The sequence below is a fragment of the Siphateles boraxobius genome, unplaced genomic scaffold (assembly GCF_051911475.1).
Source record: "Siphateles boraxobius isolate OS27281-9 unplaced genomic scaffold, OSU_SipBor_1 130, whole genome shotgun sequence".
Classification (NCBI taxonomy): Eukaryota; Metazoa; Chordata; class Actinopteri; order Cypriniformes; family Leuciscidae; genus Siphateles; species Siphateles boraxobius.
The window spans coordinates 16,153,819-16,170,095 of record NW_027508734.1 but is presented as its reverse complement, the minus strand read 5'-3'; the positions used below and the strand labels follow the sequence as shown (position 1 = coordinate 16,170,095).

General features: G+C 38.6%; 1 protein-coding gene across 2 annotated transcripts in view; it reads right to left on the bottom strand.

The window, feature by feature from the left end:
- Positions 1 to 16,277, bottom strand: part of svep1 (sushi, von Willebrand factor type A, EGF and pentraxin domain containing 1) — a 90,208-nt gene that overhangs the window by 11,910 nt on the left and 62,021 nt on the right. Inside the window, exons 17-37 of one of the 2 annotated variants that reach the window (XM_077228124.1) lie at positions 15,939 to 16,100; positions 15,642 to 15,803; positions 15,351 to 15,512; positions 14,606 to 14,694; positions 11,645 to 11,744; positions 11,226 to 11,339; positions 8,757 to 8,870; positions 8,429 to 8,630; positions 8,169 to 8,326; positions 7,445 to 7,643; positions 7,055 to 7,230; positions 6,802 to 6,926; positions 6,546 to 6,669; positions 6,152 to 6,322; positions 3,904 to 4,077; positions 3,587 to 3,706; positions 3,147 to 3,323; positions 1,997 to 2,081; positions 1,639 to 1,830; positions 1,298 to 1,465; positions 11 to 683 (exon numbers count right to left, since the gene is read on the bottom strand). In XM_077228124.1, the coding sequence (XP_077084239.1) occupies positions 11 to 683; positions 1,298 to 1,465; positions 1,639 to 1,830; positions 1,997 to 2,081; positions 3,147 to 3,323; positions 3,587 to 3,706; positions 3,904 to 4,077; positions 6,152 to 6,322; positions 6,546 to 6,669; positions 6,802 to 6,926; positions 7,055 to 7,230; positions 7,445 to 7,643; positions 8,169 to 8,326; positions 8,429 to 8,630; positions 8,757 to 8,870; positions 11,226 to 11,339; positions 11,645 to 11,744; positions 14,606 to 14,694; positions 15,351 to 15,512; positions 15,642 to 15,803; positions 15,939 to 16,100 (3,647 nt within the window). The remainder of the gene's footprint in view (positions 1 to 10; positions 684 to 1,297; positions 1,466 to 1,638; positions 1,831 to 1,996; positions 2,082 to 3,146; positions 3,324 to 3,586; positions 3,707 to 3,903; positions 4,078 to 6,151; positions 6,323 to 6,545; positions 6,670 to 6,801; positions 6,927 to 7,054; positions 7,231 to 7,444; positions 7,644 to 8,168; positions 8,327 to 8,428; positions 8,631 to 8,756; positions 8,871 to 11,225; positions 11,340 to 11,644; positions 11,745 to 14,605; positions 14,695 to 15,350; positions 15,513 to 15,641; positions 15,804 to 15,938; positions 16,101 to 16,277) is intronic. The other variant, XM_077228123.1, reaches the window with a different exon arrangement.

The following is a 16,277-nucleotide window of genomic DNA, read 5'->3' as shown; positions in this document are numbered from 1 at the left end:
TTGAATTTACCTGGATAAAACCATTTGCCAAGCGAGTAGGGCTGGGACAGGAAATAGGCTGACATGTGGGCAAGACACCTCCCCACTCACCGTTGGCTTTACAAATTCTCCTTTTCTCTCCTCGAATGAAATACCCTTTGTCACAGCTGTAAGCAATTACCGCTCCAAAACTGTAATTGCTCCCACTTACATAGCCCTTCTCAATACTGTCTGGCTTTGAGCATCTGACAGGCATACAGCCAATGTCCAAAGGTGAGGGTGTCCACTCTCCCCCTATCATGCACTTCAGGGTTCCTGTTGTGTTGAGAACAAAGCCCTCCTCACACTTATAGTTGACCTCTGTGTTGCTAGCATACTTCAGTTTGTTTATGGAGTCCAGAATGGCATGAGGTAAATCTGGGGGACGCTGACAGAAGTTGGCAATGCAGTGAGGAATGCTAAAGCCTTCTGGGGGTGCCCAAACACCTTGGGCATTGCAGTAAAGTTTTGTATTGTTACCAGCAGAGTAGCCATCATCGCAGAAATAGATAGCAGTGTCCCCAAAAAGCTGGTGTCCAGTGTCAGGTAGGGCATGGTCAACTTGGGGTGGTGGCCCACAAGACAGAGGCACACACTGGGCAGAATTACTAGTCCAGTTGCCACTTGGGAGGCATTCTTGAGTTTCTATGCCAAGCAGGGTGTAACTACAATAACACAAAATTTACAAATCATTATCATCAAATAATTCGTACAGTGATTGAAAAAAATATTTTATAGGGCATTAAACATCAGTTTTTGCTGAACTCAGACAAATTAGGGGTTGCACAAACTAGTCGACTTTAATGCTCTGCCATGTCTCTTTAAGCTTGACGTCACCTCGTGCAGATCGCGCACACACATAAACATTCAGTAGCGCCAAAATGTATAGTCAACACTGTGATTTGCTTCTTTTTAGAGAAGCTGGCAGGTAGAATTAACTCAAATGCAATGGCTCTATCACCTAATGTATTCATATAAAAGTAATATTTACTGTGCTACTTTATCTGTATCTCATTTAGAATGAGCAAAAATCTGTGAGAAATATAATGGCCCCAAAGACAAAATAACTGATAAAAAATAAGCCTTGTGGGCAGCGCTGTGTAATATGCCATAGCTGTGCACATGGCAACCCGCGTTTGAGTCTCAGCTCGAGGTTCAGGCTTATTTGTTCATTAATGACGTCATCTGCGAATAGACGTCAAGTTGACTTTCATCGCAAAAATGTCGTTCAACCCCTAAGACAAATATTATCGGTTCAAATATACACAAATTAAGTTACCCCTCTTTGCAAATATAGATGATTCTGCTACCCAGCGTAAAGTTGTCGCCCTTAATCACAGCGTCCCTCAAAGGAGGAGGTTTGCCACAGTCCACTCTGGCACAGAGGGGGGGAGGAAATGCCCACTCTCCTGATGACTCACACTTCAGCTCCATGGCACCCAGTAATCTTTACACAAAAAAAACTGGTGAGTCAACACATTCTCTGACTGTATTCTCTATTCATTCTCTATCTAGATTGTCTATAAACCAACCATACCAATTAAAATGCTTTCCTGTATGGTCCATGCTACAATTGTATACAAAATGTACAATTTTGCTACAAAATGTATCAGACTTTACCTGTATCCCTCTACGCAGGTGCAGGTTAGCGTGGAGAGGAAGACTTGCCCATTGAGGGTACACTCAGCATAATCCACCACTGGGGGCTCACCACAGGTTACAGGCTTACAAACATGGGCCTCTCTGCTCCACTTCAAATCCGATTGACACTGGCTTTCTATTGGCTCCTGGGGGACATAGCCCTTCTCACAACTGCAGCAGAGCAAAAAAATACAAAGATTAGCTACACACAAAAATATCATCCTTTCCCATTATGTTATTAAATAAAAACAGATTTTTCATATTTAAACAGGTCTCTTAAAAGTGGCTATACAATACCTCTAGAAACTGACTCTACATCTAACACTGACAGTGATACCTGAAAGTCACCTTGCTTCCGTATGTGAAGTTTGCCCCTTTTAGGATTCCATATTCTGGGAGAGTGGGATGAGCACAGGAAAGGGCTATGGGAGGAGGTCATGAGAAGCAGATTATGTCAGTGTTTTAAATGCACTTCAGACTTCAGACAGAAATTGTCTTCATCATTGCATTACATTCCATTATGTCAAGAAAAAGAATCAATGCATCTGGTGAGTATCGGGAATCCACCAAAGCAAAATGCATGCAACTTTGATTGACATACTGTAATCTGAGTTTACCAGGCATAAAAGCCTCATAAAAGCTGCTGACTGAGGTTCAGAATAACGTTCAGTGTGCTGACAATGCAAAAATACTGAATGGTTCCAGTAACATGGACTGAACAAAGCTGAACAATTGCTTATCAGATAAGGTACCTATATATACACACACAGAATGTCAGAATCAGGTCAGTTTCCCAACCACAAACCCAGCAATAAGATTAAGAAACAATGTATCTGCATTGTATGTGGTACAATTACACAAACATTACATATAAATTGGAAGCTCCAACCATTTGGATCCCAATACAAGCACTAATTAGTTACTATTATCTAACTACTATTACATTAGTACATTAATGGAATATTTGCATTAGCTTGCCTCTTCTAATTCTAGTGAAGAATAAAACATTAATGATGTTCAAATCATTGTGTTGTGTGCTTTGTTTTCTTATTTGCTTAAAATTTAAATTTATTAAAGATTTTTGTTTTGCTTTTGAAAAAGAAGCTTTTGCTCACCAAGGCTGCATTTAGTTGATTTAAAAAAAGAGAGTAATTTTGTGAAATATTATTACAAATTAAAATAACTATTTTAATAATATATGTTTAAATTTAATTCATTCCTGTGATGGCAGAGCAGAATTTTTAGCAGTCCTTACTCCTGGCTTCAGTGTCACATGATCCTCCAAAATATTATATGCTGATGATTTGGTGCTCAAGAAACATTTATTTTTATGTAAACCGTGATACTTTTTTTTTCATTTATATGCTACTTTGCAGAATAAAATGATTCATTTCTTTGAAAAAAATCATATTGAACCCAAACTTTTGAACGGTATTGTATGTAGGCAAACAGTTGCACCAGTGTACAAATCTGAAAGCTAGGCCTACCTTTGCAGTATGGGACATCTTCCTTCCATATTCCTTCCTCTGTGCAGGAAAGACGGGATGAGCCAATCAACTCATAGCCTTCCTTACAGGAAAAGACCACCTCGCTGCCCATGATGAAATTACTGCCCTCACGGTGCCCAAATTCCGGAATACCTGGATCTTTACATTTTACAGGCTCTTGTGAAAATAAAGAAAAAGAAAAATAATTGTCTTCAGTTTATAAACGTATTTGTTAAGAAAAATACATTAGTGATTTTATAAATTTGTTGTGAACAATATGTTGTCCGATTTGTGACGGAGTGGCAGACAGGTCCAAAATGCACAAATGTAATAATAATGATGCAAATGCGTGGACTGGCAGTGCACTCATCAAGAGAATGCTACCAGTGGAAACTTATTTGGCCATATAAATTATCCAACTTATAATGAGATTGTGTTACCTGTGCAGTTTCTTCCATCTCCACTATAAGGAGGTATGCAGGTGCATATATGAGAGCCATAAGTGTTCAGGCAACTAGCATGTTCATCACATTCAGAGCCCAGAGAACATTCGTCCACATCTGTAATATGAGCACAAACCAACATTAGAACAAAGGAATGCAAAGTGTAAATGATAAATGAAAGACTGTATGTATGTAAAATGATATTTCAGGCTCCATGTGCACCTGTGCATAGTAGTGCTTGATAACTCTGATAAAGACCTATTGTCTATTCACTACCTATCCGCTTTTCCAAATATTTGCTGTGTATTTCTTACCCACACAGGCAGGTGGGTTGCCAATCCATTTTCCATTATTGGTACACAGCATCTTACGCTCTCCGAGTAGATAGAACCCTGGTTTACATTGATAAAGCACTGAGCTCCCAGCATAGAAATCCTCTCCGTGATACTGGCCATGCTCCAGATCAGGGGGAGGACCACATTCCACACCTGCATATATAGAGAAAGGCCCTGGTGCAGATTAGTGACAGTTATGGTACTGGGTAAGGAGAAAAGTTAATACTACATTGTGTTTATATGCAGTACATGTGAGTATGCATACAAACGCATCTATTTGTGTTATGGCATGTGTTTATTTGCATTTAAAAATTTTAAACATAAGTTGTACGATTGTATCTCAGTACAGTGTAAGTATATTGTTGTAAACAAGGCTGTGATTGTAGTTTTGAATGTGTCACAGTTTAAACAGTCCGTGTATGCTTTTGTGTCTTTTGCAGTGTTGGGAAGGATACTTTCAAAACGTATTTCGTTACAGAATACAGAATACATCCCCAAAAATGTGATTTGTAATGTATTCCGTTACGTTACTCAATCTGAGTAACGTATTCTGAATACTTGGATTACTTCCACATTGAATTGCCTTTTATAAGTGTAAGAATGCGGCCATCAAATCCGGCTTACAAAACAGGCCTATTCTGGTGGGGTGGGGGTGGGGTGGTGACGCGTTCATGTAACATGTAAGGGCGGCGCTGCCAATAAAGTATCTAAAAGCTGTCACAAAGAACCGGCAAAAGTAATGATTATGAATATGTCAAATATAGCAAGGAGATATTTTAATTGTTTCTTAATAACAAGTGTTTTCTTTGTCAGTGTCAGCTAAGATGAAGTTGACGATGCTGACTCGCGATATTCAGTAGCTTCAGTAGTGCCACAGAGAAATGCACATTTCATACGGGATTACATAAGCAGAGAGCAGTCAGTAGTCTGTTTTCTTTCGTTTTGAATTGTTCTGTTTAAAAGTAGACATGTCTGTGAGGCAAGTAGGCTACCTTATACGCTGAGTTTCGGTTCATTTATGAGACGAGCTCCAGTTCACGCGCCGGCGCCTCCGTTTCGTGATTATCTATCGTCTGCTATATTTACTTCTTATTTATTAAATCCAGGCAATTGGTTGACGAAACATTGATTAAAATTAAGATACAATTAATACAAAACGAAATTCAATTTAAAGACATTTTTTGTGCTTTCTGTTTGATGTCTCTGTGAAAGTTTTAAAGCATCTTTTAGTGCCACTTTCAGAGTGCTCAGGTCCTTAACGGAGAACTGTCACGTCCGTAACATTGTTTTTCCTCATAAATGCGAACACGAAAAATAAAATAATATAAAATTAATATTTTATGTTCTGTGGAGACTGAGAGCCAACCCTTCTTCATCCGGTGGGTAGTAGTATTACTTTGGTTTGCGCAGTGTAATTCACAGAATTACTAAAAAATATTTTGCCACCTAAAAGTTAAATATTGTTTTGTGTCACGTATGTTTATTTCCCTCATATTAAATATAAAACCCATGTGTAGACAAATATTTTTCTAATGTCTGGACTCCTTTATTAAGGGAGTATGGATATAAACAGACGTTTCAATATATTGGTATTAAATGCATTTTCTCAGAATTTTTATTTCAAGTTTTGACTGTAAATGTCACGTTTATAACGGAATTGGCCAATTTTAAAGAATTTATCTTCAACTAGTTTTGTGGTGTAGGTCTACGTATTTTATAATGTTAACTTCAAATAATACTAATAGTAATTTGAAGATGTGGTAGCATTGGATCTGGAAGGGAAGACCCAGGAAGATCCTCCCTTCTATTTCTTTAATGTGAAATGCTGTTTGAATTTCCAAGATAGAAACGTATTCTTGCCCTGGATCTGTTGTTACGGCTCCATCTACCTCTAGCTCCTGATGCTCCTCTTCCGACTCCATTGTGACTTCACTGATCATGCAAACCGTGCATTTTTTCGTTTTCATATTGGGGCTTCTGGGAAATGCATGGAGTTGCTTTAATTTATTTAGAGAGTGAATAAACTCGTGAAACAGAGAAGTATTGTCATGTAATCCATTGATTTCAAAAATGTAACTGTATTCTAAATACCAACTATTTAAATTGTAACTGTAACGGAATACAGTTACTCATAATTTGTATTCTGAATACGTAACGCTGGTACATGTATTCCGTTACTCCCCAACACTGGTCTTGTTGTTTATCTGTGCATTTTCACATCACTCACGTTCACATATTGGCTCTGCATGGCTCCACTGGCCTCTGTTTAAGCACTGCTGCACTGGCTCCCCCACCAGATAGAACCCGGGACTGCAAGAGAACTGCACCTTAGAGCCTGGATTCACAGCTTTACTGGATGAGCGCAGCTGAGAAACAGAAGATTCCACCAGGGGGCAGTCTAAAAAAGACCAAAACAGTGGATAACAAATGTTCCAATGGCTCATATTTAGTTTAATATGTGTTTGGTAGTTACACATCAGGATACATTTGATAAAATCAGATAAAATGTGAGTACAGTTGTTATTGTGTAGTAGTATGAAAAAATCCCAACAAAGACCTGCAGAGAAACAGTTTTGTTCCCCAGTGTACAAATAATAGAAAAAGTTGTACTTCATTCTTACCAGCGCAGAAAATGCTCTTGCTGCTTGTCTTTACTCGGCCCGTGACCCCTCCTAAGAAGTCAGGCCAGGCAAACACGTTCCCTTTCAGCAGATCACGTGGACAGCTGCTGGCCAGAGACGTGATCTGAGAATAGTGGAAATATGCTTAGTTTTTGATCTCAGAGCAGTTCAGAAAAACACTTTTTTTTCAGTCTCGTTGAACTCAGTACACTGTTAACATGAAGAGTAAGAGTAAGGAATGTGTATAAAGTGTTACCTGCTGTGGTGTTAAAACATAGTTCCATATATTAAGTTGGCTAACAGTGCCCACAAAGGACTCCACTGGGTTGAAGCCATCCCCCCTCTGGTCCTGATCCTGTCCAAGTACCAGAGCGCCCCCCCCTGTTTGATGTATAGAGCAAACATTTCATCTTCTTGAAGCACACTCTCTTTGAAGCACCATAAAGCAATAAAGGTGTCTTAATAAACTGGCTATGTGTTTAAAATGTTCATCGGGTATTAAGGTCAACCTGGTATGGTAGTGCCGACTGATAGTCCTTTCCCTCCATCTGAAGGGATCCCATCAATATAGAGTCTCCAATCACCATCCTTGCTGCGCCATGATACACCAATGTGGTGCCAGAGGCCATCATTTACTGCTGGGCAGTCAGTGATCCGCTCCTTTCCATTAACATACAACACCCACCTGAAAGTAAGATAGTAAGAAATACAATGGAAGACAGACATGAGAATGCAAGAAAAAGAGTGAGGATAAAACAAGAGTAAAACCAAACTCTTGTTTGGCTTTTATATTTCTTTGGGAGTTGGTAAGACCAACTTACATAATTTAAACATGTTAAACAGGTCATAGCATATACGCATATTCAATTGAGGTACGCAAATGAAAACACAGCTCTCACCCATTATAGTCGATGAGGAGGAACGCATTGTCACTTCCCTCTACAGCGTAGGAGATGGGAGTTCCATAATTAACAGTGTCCGATGACCTCATCCAGAATGTACATGTGATCTGTGTAAGAGATGGCATCTGACCATCCATCATCACATAACCATGGATACCAGAAACTTCAAACTCCAGATCAAAGGAATAGGGCAGTTCTGTTTAGACAAAAACAACAACAACAACAACAGATGATATACAGTATTATACATTCATTTTTAAAGTATATATCTTTTTAGTGTCTGAGGTCAACTTATGTTAATTAGGATTAACATAACCCATTTATTATATAACAAATGTACACAAACATATATAATTATAAATTATAGATGAATGTATTCATTTGTTGGATGTCAGATAGATGCAGAAGTTCAAAGCAAATGTTTCTGTAGCTTAATTCTAATAAATAGTCTTTTTAGACTGGGGAGGAAGTCTGGTTCTGAGAGTTATGGTTTGTTGTCACAGTACATCAAACTTTATCTGAAAACATAAATGAAAAATGTATTCTGTACAAAAGGATGTGAAAATGAACAGTCTATTGGATCATTTTAAGTGCTGCTGGGAATTTTCCAAACTTTTCTGGGAACGCATCTAAATTCAAGTGACACTATTCTGTCTCTAACAAGCCTTTGTAAAACGATGATGATGATTTCCATGACTTTTTCATCTCTTTCCCTCAATACCTGTCTCACACCTGGTTCCGTTGAACCCAGGAGGGCATCGGCAGGTGAAAGTAGCCACTCCGTCCATGCAGGTTGCACCATTCAAACACAAATTCGGTTCACAGTCGTCTACGTCCACCTGGCACAGTCTGCCTCTGTATCCATTCACACATTCACACCTGATCGCAAATGCGAGACAAAGTCAGTTATCTTTCATATGTCTCTTGTTGATTGCATTAAAAACATGCATGAACAGTTCTCACAAAGGTTTCCTCACTAACCTGAAATCATTGACAGCATCCACACATGTTCCTCCATTCAGACAGGGTGCGCTGTAGCACTCATCAATGTCAACCTCACAATTGTCGCCAGTGAAGCCATGAGGACATGTGCAGAAATACCCACCCTCCAAATCTTTACAAACACCTCCGTTTTGGCACGGGCTGGAAGCACACTCATTTATTTCCAACTCACAACGTGGACCTAGATGTAAATGACAAAAAAGCCATTGATCACTGTGCTACAATTTAAGAGCATTCAACTCAATGTATTATACTATATTTGAAATTATATTCAAGTGAAGGGGTGTGGCAGAGGTGAAGTGCTGACCTGTGAATCCATCTGGACAGCTACATATGAAATAATTCACTTCATCCACACAGACTCCTTCATTCTGACATGGAGAAGAGCTGCATTCGTTCACCTCAGCCTCACACAGCAAGCCTTCCAGAGACAAAACACACACAAAGACATGTGGAACATCATTTTACCTGATACTTGGGACCATTAACAAGCAACCAATACGTTATTATTTCTATTATAATTCATGCTGCCATGCATGATCACAGATCTTGTGTTAATGTGGCAGGTCCTCCTCTCACTTTTCACCTTTATTCTGGTGTTACACCCTCACATGCATGGCATGCTGGGCCACTTTGAGAACTCAATGAGCTCAAGGAGACAAAAGAGATGCCTTTATCAGCTGTTGTCACTAGCCTTGACTAGCTACAAGTTTCCATCCAAGAATTTTTAATGCATCAAAACGTTTACAGATATGGCTAATAGAAATGCTAATTAACAATAAAAGTGTGACAAAGTACAGACATAATCTCTGTTTATTCGAATTCAGTGCATAAATTCAATGTTGATACTTCAAATCCTTTTTCACTGTATCAGTATTTTTAATGGTTCCATTACATGGTACTCTCTCCATTTTTTGAGAACATGTAGGACACAAAAGGTAGATAATTTGCGATACACAAAATTATACAGGTCCTTCTCAAAAGATTAGCATATTATGATAAAGTTCATTATTTTCCATAATGTAATGAAATAAATTAAACTTTCATATATTTTAGATTCATTGCACAGCAACTGAAATATTTCAGGTCTTTTATTGTTTTAATACTGATGATTTTGGCATACAGCTCATGAAAACCCAAAATTCCTATCTCAAAAAATTAGCATATCATGAAAAGGGTCTCTAAACGAGCTATTAACCTAATCATCTGAATCAACTAATTAACTCTAAACACCTGCAAAAGATTCCTGAGGCTTTTAAAAACTCCCAGCCTGTTTCATTACTCAAAACCGCAAATGCCGACATGCCGAAATGCCTGAAGTCCAGTGTAAAGTATCCACAGTCAGTGATGGTCTGGGGTGCCATGTCAGCTGCTGGTGTTGGTCCACTGTGTTTTATCAAGGGCAGGGTCAATGCAGCTAGCTATCAGGAGATTTTGGAGCACTTCATGCTTCCATCTGCTGAAAAGCTTTATGGAGATGAAGATTTCATTTTTCAGCACGACCTGGCACCTGCTCACAGTGCCAAAACCACTGGTAAATGGTTTTCTGACCATGGTATTACTGTGCTCAATTGGCCTGCCAACTCTCCTGACCTGAACCCCATAGAGAATCTGTGGGATATTGTGAAGAGAAAGTTGAGAGACGCAAGACCCAACACTCTGGATGAGCTTAAGGCCGCTATCGAAACATCCTGGGCCTCCATAACACCTCAGCAGTGCCACAGGCTAATTGCCTCCATGCCACGCCGCACTAAAGCAGTCATTTCTGCAAAAGGATTCCAGACCAAGTATTGAGTGCATAACTGAACATAATTATTTGAAGGTTGACTTTTTTTGTATTAAAAACACTTCTTTTATTGGTCGGATGAAATATGCTAATTTTTGAGATAGGAATTTTGGGTTTTCATGAGCTGTATGCCAAAATCATCAGTATTAAAACAATAAAAGACCTGAAATATTTCAGTTGGTGTGCAATGAATCTAAAATATATGAAAGTTTAATTTTTATCATTTCATTATGGAAAATAATGAACTTTATCACAATATGCAAATTTTTTGAGAAGGACCTGTATATTGAAGTGGCACAAGGGCAGATTTTGTTTGTGATACACCAAAACTTGTATGACACATTTTTTTTTAAGGATGACATCATTACGCACACTATTTTATCTGTAAAAGGCCAATTGGACGCAAACAGGCTTGAGACAGCAAAAAATCCCCCTCCCCCCACTTTCTAGATGAGATGGATGGAAACTTGGCTAATGTTGCATTGTGTTACTTTTCTTACACACTATGTTTGAGCTCATATTTCATAATATTTGTTTTGATTCATCCTTGTACTTTTCCCTCCCATTTTATTTTTTTGTAAAGATGTGTCTCTTTTGCCACCTTGGACAAACACCCGAGACACATACATAGATTTGGAAAAGAACAAAAATACTTCAAGTCAAATTCTCCATATCTAGGGCAGCCACAGGCTTAATCATGGCCACGTCTTTAAGAGGAGAGACAATGGCCTGAATGGAAAAGTGCAGTAAGGTTCTGAGAATGAGAGCTTGTGTAGTTTCACTGCCAGACTAAAAAGATCCAGAGACAGCTAAATCCATCACAATAGTGAGACTAAAGGAAACTTTCAGGACCTTTAACAGAGAGGAATTTTGGGTTTGGGTTTTAATTGCCTCAAACATTTCACTTGTAGAACTTGTTTTTTGCAGTTCTATTGGCATTCCCCAGTGTGAAGCTGAGCTGTCAGATTATGTGAGTGGACTTTCTCATACCTACAAACCCAGGCTGACACTGACATTGGAAATCTCCCATGCCATCTCTGCACAAGCCGTCATTTTGACAAGGAGCAGAATCACATTCATCAATGTCGCTTTCACACTTGGCTCCTATAAGGCAATGAATGAGGAAAATATGAAAAAAGTAGGCAGTGATTGGCAGTGATTAAATCCACCAGAAAGGCTGAGGTAAATCTATCAAAATTATATAGCGTAATACCAGACCAGCTGAATTATTTAAAAAAAAGATTGTAGTCTCAGCTGAGTTGTCTTAAATACACACACTGCTGTAGATAGCACAACAGATAATTTGAGAAAACAGTATTTTAGGAAACAATAAAAGTTGTTTTCCTTAAGCCAACTGAACTTAACATCTGTTTTTTACTTGTGAGTTATGGTTATAGAACATGCCAAACCTGTGAATCCCGGAAGACAGGTGCATACATATCCGACCCCGACTTCCTCACAAGTGCCTTGGTTTTGACACGGATTCAGGAGACATTCATGGAACATCTGCTGGAGAGAGTAGAACTAAATTTTCAGCTATTTTTATGGAAGTAAAATAATGTCAAATGTTTTTGAAATAAAAAGCCTGTTGAATTGCACTACTTGACAAAAAATAGGCATTGCATTAACCATGCTTGCATTTTAATGCATTGTATTTTTAGGGCTTGCATTTTTAATGTGCTGAAATTCAACATGGTTGAATATTTAAGCTGTGAATATTTCAATTAAAAACATTTCAAACACATTTTCATTATTAAAAATTCAAAAATCCATATTCACCCTTCATATTTCATTTCCAAAATATTCAAACTGTTTAAAATTACAACCTAAAATATTCAACAGGCAATTTTCGGTCCATTTTATTTCGCTTTGCAAATTCGCTTCCACAAATGCAGTGGTTTAAATTCGACAGTAAATTCAACATTGATGTCCAGGAACTGCATACTCTCCATCTGCTGTTAGTCGATCTCATCAGCAGGGGGTGCAAGCGCTTGTTGTTGACGAAGACATTCATTCATAAAATGGAAATGATTATCTGTGACAGTATATGCGGAAAAGATGATAAACACACAAAAGCTGTGTTTATGTTTCATTCAATAACTTCATTGTTACTTTCCCTGTGTATTCTACATGTCATCAGCTTTCTCTACCATGAACAGGATTATAATCGGTTTCCCTCAATACCTCATACTCAATGATTCTTTTTCCGTTGGGACAAAACGCTTAACACATACAGTGATATGAAAGACCAATCTTGCACCTTATTGGGGATGTAGGCTGTAGGCTACTTTATAGGCTACAGGCAAGAAGATGGACTCAGATTGTAAACTTTACGCGCAAAGTTTCATGCTGAGCGTTTTGTGATATACTGGCATAAAATCAACACTTGATCAATTAATACTAACACTTTCTATTCTATTTTATTCTATTCCTCCTCCCCCCCCCCCTCTCTCTCTCTCTCTCTCTCTCTCTCTCTCTCTCTCTCTTTCTCTCTCTCTCTCTCTCTCTCTCTCTCTCTCTCTCTCTATATATATATATATATATATAAAGTCCTAAAGTCCTAAAATGCCTACGTGTATTGCATTAGCTTAAACTGGGATCATAGCACTTGCATATTGTTGTCCTCCTATTGTTAGTTTAACTGTAAATCGCTTTGGATAAAAGCGTCTGCTAAATGACTAAATGTAAAATTTGCTTGACATTGGACATTCGCACATTTAGGGACCGTCTCTAAAGTTGCATACAACATTGGCATGTACGTTTCTAACTTCAATAGCAAACTTAAATTTATTTGAATAAATATCCAAAAATCCAAAGGTACGCATTATGCCTGACACTACATGAACACTTTACAGTTGATTTTATGACTGTAAGTCGTTCTATTCAAATGCTATTGAAGTTAGAAACGTGTATACCAAAGTCGTATAAACTTCAGAGACGGTCCCTAAATGTGCGAATGTCCAACATCAAGCCATCTTTATACCAGTCTATCACTGGGATAGACTGGTATAAAGATGTGCGCTCAGCTGTGCGCGTTGTTCCGAGTCCTTCTGCTTGCCTGTGAGTTTGGACTTTTACATCACTAGCCCATTAAGCTACGTTAAGCGTTGTAGAGGTCCAGCAGGGGAATCCTGAAGTATTGAGGGAAACCCTAATAGCCTGCATGCAGCACATCGCCACAATGTAAAGTTAAGGCAACTAAACAACCAAGAGAAATATATGTCAACCTCAAAAATGTAACATTGGATCTGTATATTATCCGCATCGGGGAATAACATTATGATCTCGTTCACGGTAGAGAAATATGCATGTAGGCTACACAGGAAAAGTAACCGTGAAGGCACCGAATTTAACAAAAACAGCCATCATAATAATCACATATAAACTTACATTGCTGTAAATGAGTTTTATGAATGAATGACTTGCTCTAATTTTGCTGGTCTCCGTAAACAACAAGCGCTTACACCCCCTGCTGGCGAGGTCGACTAACAGCAGATGGAGAGTATGCTCTGCAATCTTCTACTTTTCCTGCAATTCCTGGACGTCAATGTTGAATTTACGGTCGAATTTGAACCACTGACTTTGTAGAAGCGAATTTGCAAAGCGAAATAAAATGGACCGAAAATTGCCTGTTGAATATTTTAGGTTGTATTTTCAAACAGTTAGAATATTTTGGAAGTGAAATATGAAGGGTCAATATGGATTATTGAATTTTTAATAATGAAAATGTGTTTGAAATGTTTTTAATTGAAATATTCACAGCTTAAATATTCAACCATGTTGAATTTCAGCCCATAAAAATGCAAGCCCTAAAAATACAATGCATTAAAATGCAAGCATGGTTAATGCAATGCCTATTTTTTTTCAAGTAGTGCAATTCAACAGGCTTTTTATTTCAAAAACATTTGACATTATTTTACTTCCATATATTTTACTCCAGCCCCCAGAGGGTGCTGTGACATCAACAAAAATGTATAAACACTATCCACTGAATACATATCTGAATGTCACTGCATTAAAAAATAAAATACAAACTAACTTGCATCTTCAAACAGATGATGCAAAACTTTCTTCAGCACTAACTATTTTAACACAGTATTAACTATTTAATGGCTGTATGATGGCAGTTCCTCTCAAAAATTAGTCAGTGATTTTGTTTGATGTTTTGTCTGTGCTATCTTTCTTTAAAATAAAACACTTGTTATTTTGAATTTGTATCAATGGCATTCATACATTTATTGGTGTGAATTAAGTGTCCAAATATATTTTAGGCTTACTATATGTGATCCAAACACAGCAGGAACAAATTTCAAAGTTCCGAAGATTTCCAGATTCAGGTACCAACCGGTGAAAGTGAGAAGACCACTCACCTGGCTACTGGCTTGATAATCCTTTCTCAGGACCACTTCTGGCACTGTAGTTGCACTTTCCTCTTTAGGCAGGAAACTAGAGCCAAAGCCTTAGTCAGACCAAGAGAAAAGAGGGAAAAAGTACAAGGAGACAGAAATGAGAAAATGAAACAGACAGAATAAGCACAACGAAGACATAAAAAAAAAAGATGTGAAAGAGGAGAATTTCTGCTGTCAAAACTGGAAAACATTTTCCAAAGGCATTCATCATCCTCATCTTTTCCACATTGATGCACTTTTTCCCTGCGTGTACAGAGAATCAGATTCCATTATGTGCATTGGATTCTCATTGCAAATCGTTCACACACCTACCCAAAGCCTGAAAATGAGCCATATATTCCACTGGATGAAGGAAGAAACCCTCTGCACACCATTGTCTTACACAACCAACACCTTATAACACATTAAAGGTGAAGCGTCTCATTTTTTATGATAAAAAAAAAATTCCTCTAAACAAACAAGTCTACTTATACTAATCTTTTTGTTCCACCTCGGTTTAAATCGTGTTTCAGGGGCGGGGTGGTCAAAGTACCGGCAACATGTGAGAAGTGCCGGTACGCAAGAAAAAGTGAGGGTACGCTACAGTACCCACTTCAAGCACTGCTTTGATCAAATAAATGCAGACTTAGTGACCACACACGTCAATCACCGACCACAAACATTAGAGTAGGGAAATAAGGAAAAGAACTAAGGAAAAGATACATACTGGAGCACTGTTGGATGGCTTTGGCTCCTGTTATCGTGGTAGTACCGTAAAAGGGGCAGGAGAGGCAATAGGAACGACCCTCCTCAGGCTGGTAATAATCTCTGGGACATGGGTAACATGGAACCAGACCCGTACGAGAGAAATGACCCGCGGAACATGGTACTGGGAAGACAGAGAGAAAGAGAAACCATGTATTCAGAAGGCAAATGGAACTATTCCCCTAAATAAGTATTTTTTTAGTCTTGTATATGAAAGTAATTCATAGCTATTTATTCAATTGTTACATCTCACCACCACACTCATTGACATCCAGAGCCCCTCTATTGACAGTGGTCGTGGTAGGAGGGCAGGACAGACAGACCTGAGAGCCGAAACCTGGCTGGAATTCCCCTAAAGGACAGGACTCACACGTCTCCAACCCAGTAAATGACGAGCTGCCAGGCTGGCACTGCGCTGGAAACATGCACACACATGCAGGTATGCACAAATACAAAAATGGAGACACACTTAGAGATCCCGTTTATAAGTAGCCTTTTGTTGGAATGCAATAGTGATGAGACTGTATGATATAGACTGCTGACTGATTACCTTTGCACTCTGCCAAGCTGCGTGAATGGAGGTAAGGAGTGGAGAAGCCATCTGAGCATGACTTACACTCCATCTGCCCCTCCTCATCCTGATATGACCCTCTCCAGCAGCTCTCACACTCAGCATACTCCAGGGAGAAATACGTCCCTACTGGGCATTGCACTATGGGTCAAAACAAACAGGGAGATCAAAAAAATGTTTTGGTTAGAACTGCAGTTAATTTGTGGCAAATTTAGAAAAAATGCAACAGTTTGCCACAAATGTTTTCCAGACGTTCACAGATCTTCACCCAAACCCAAAAACGCTTTAAATGCTTGTCATATTTTTCACTACTGAATC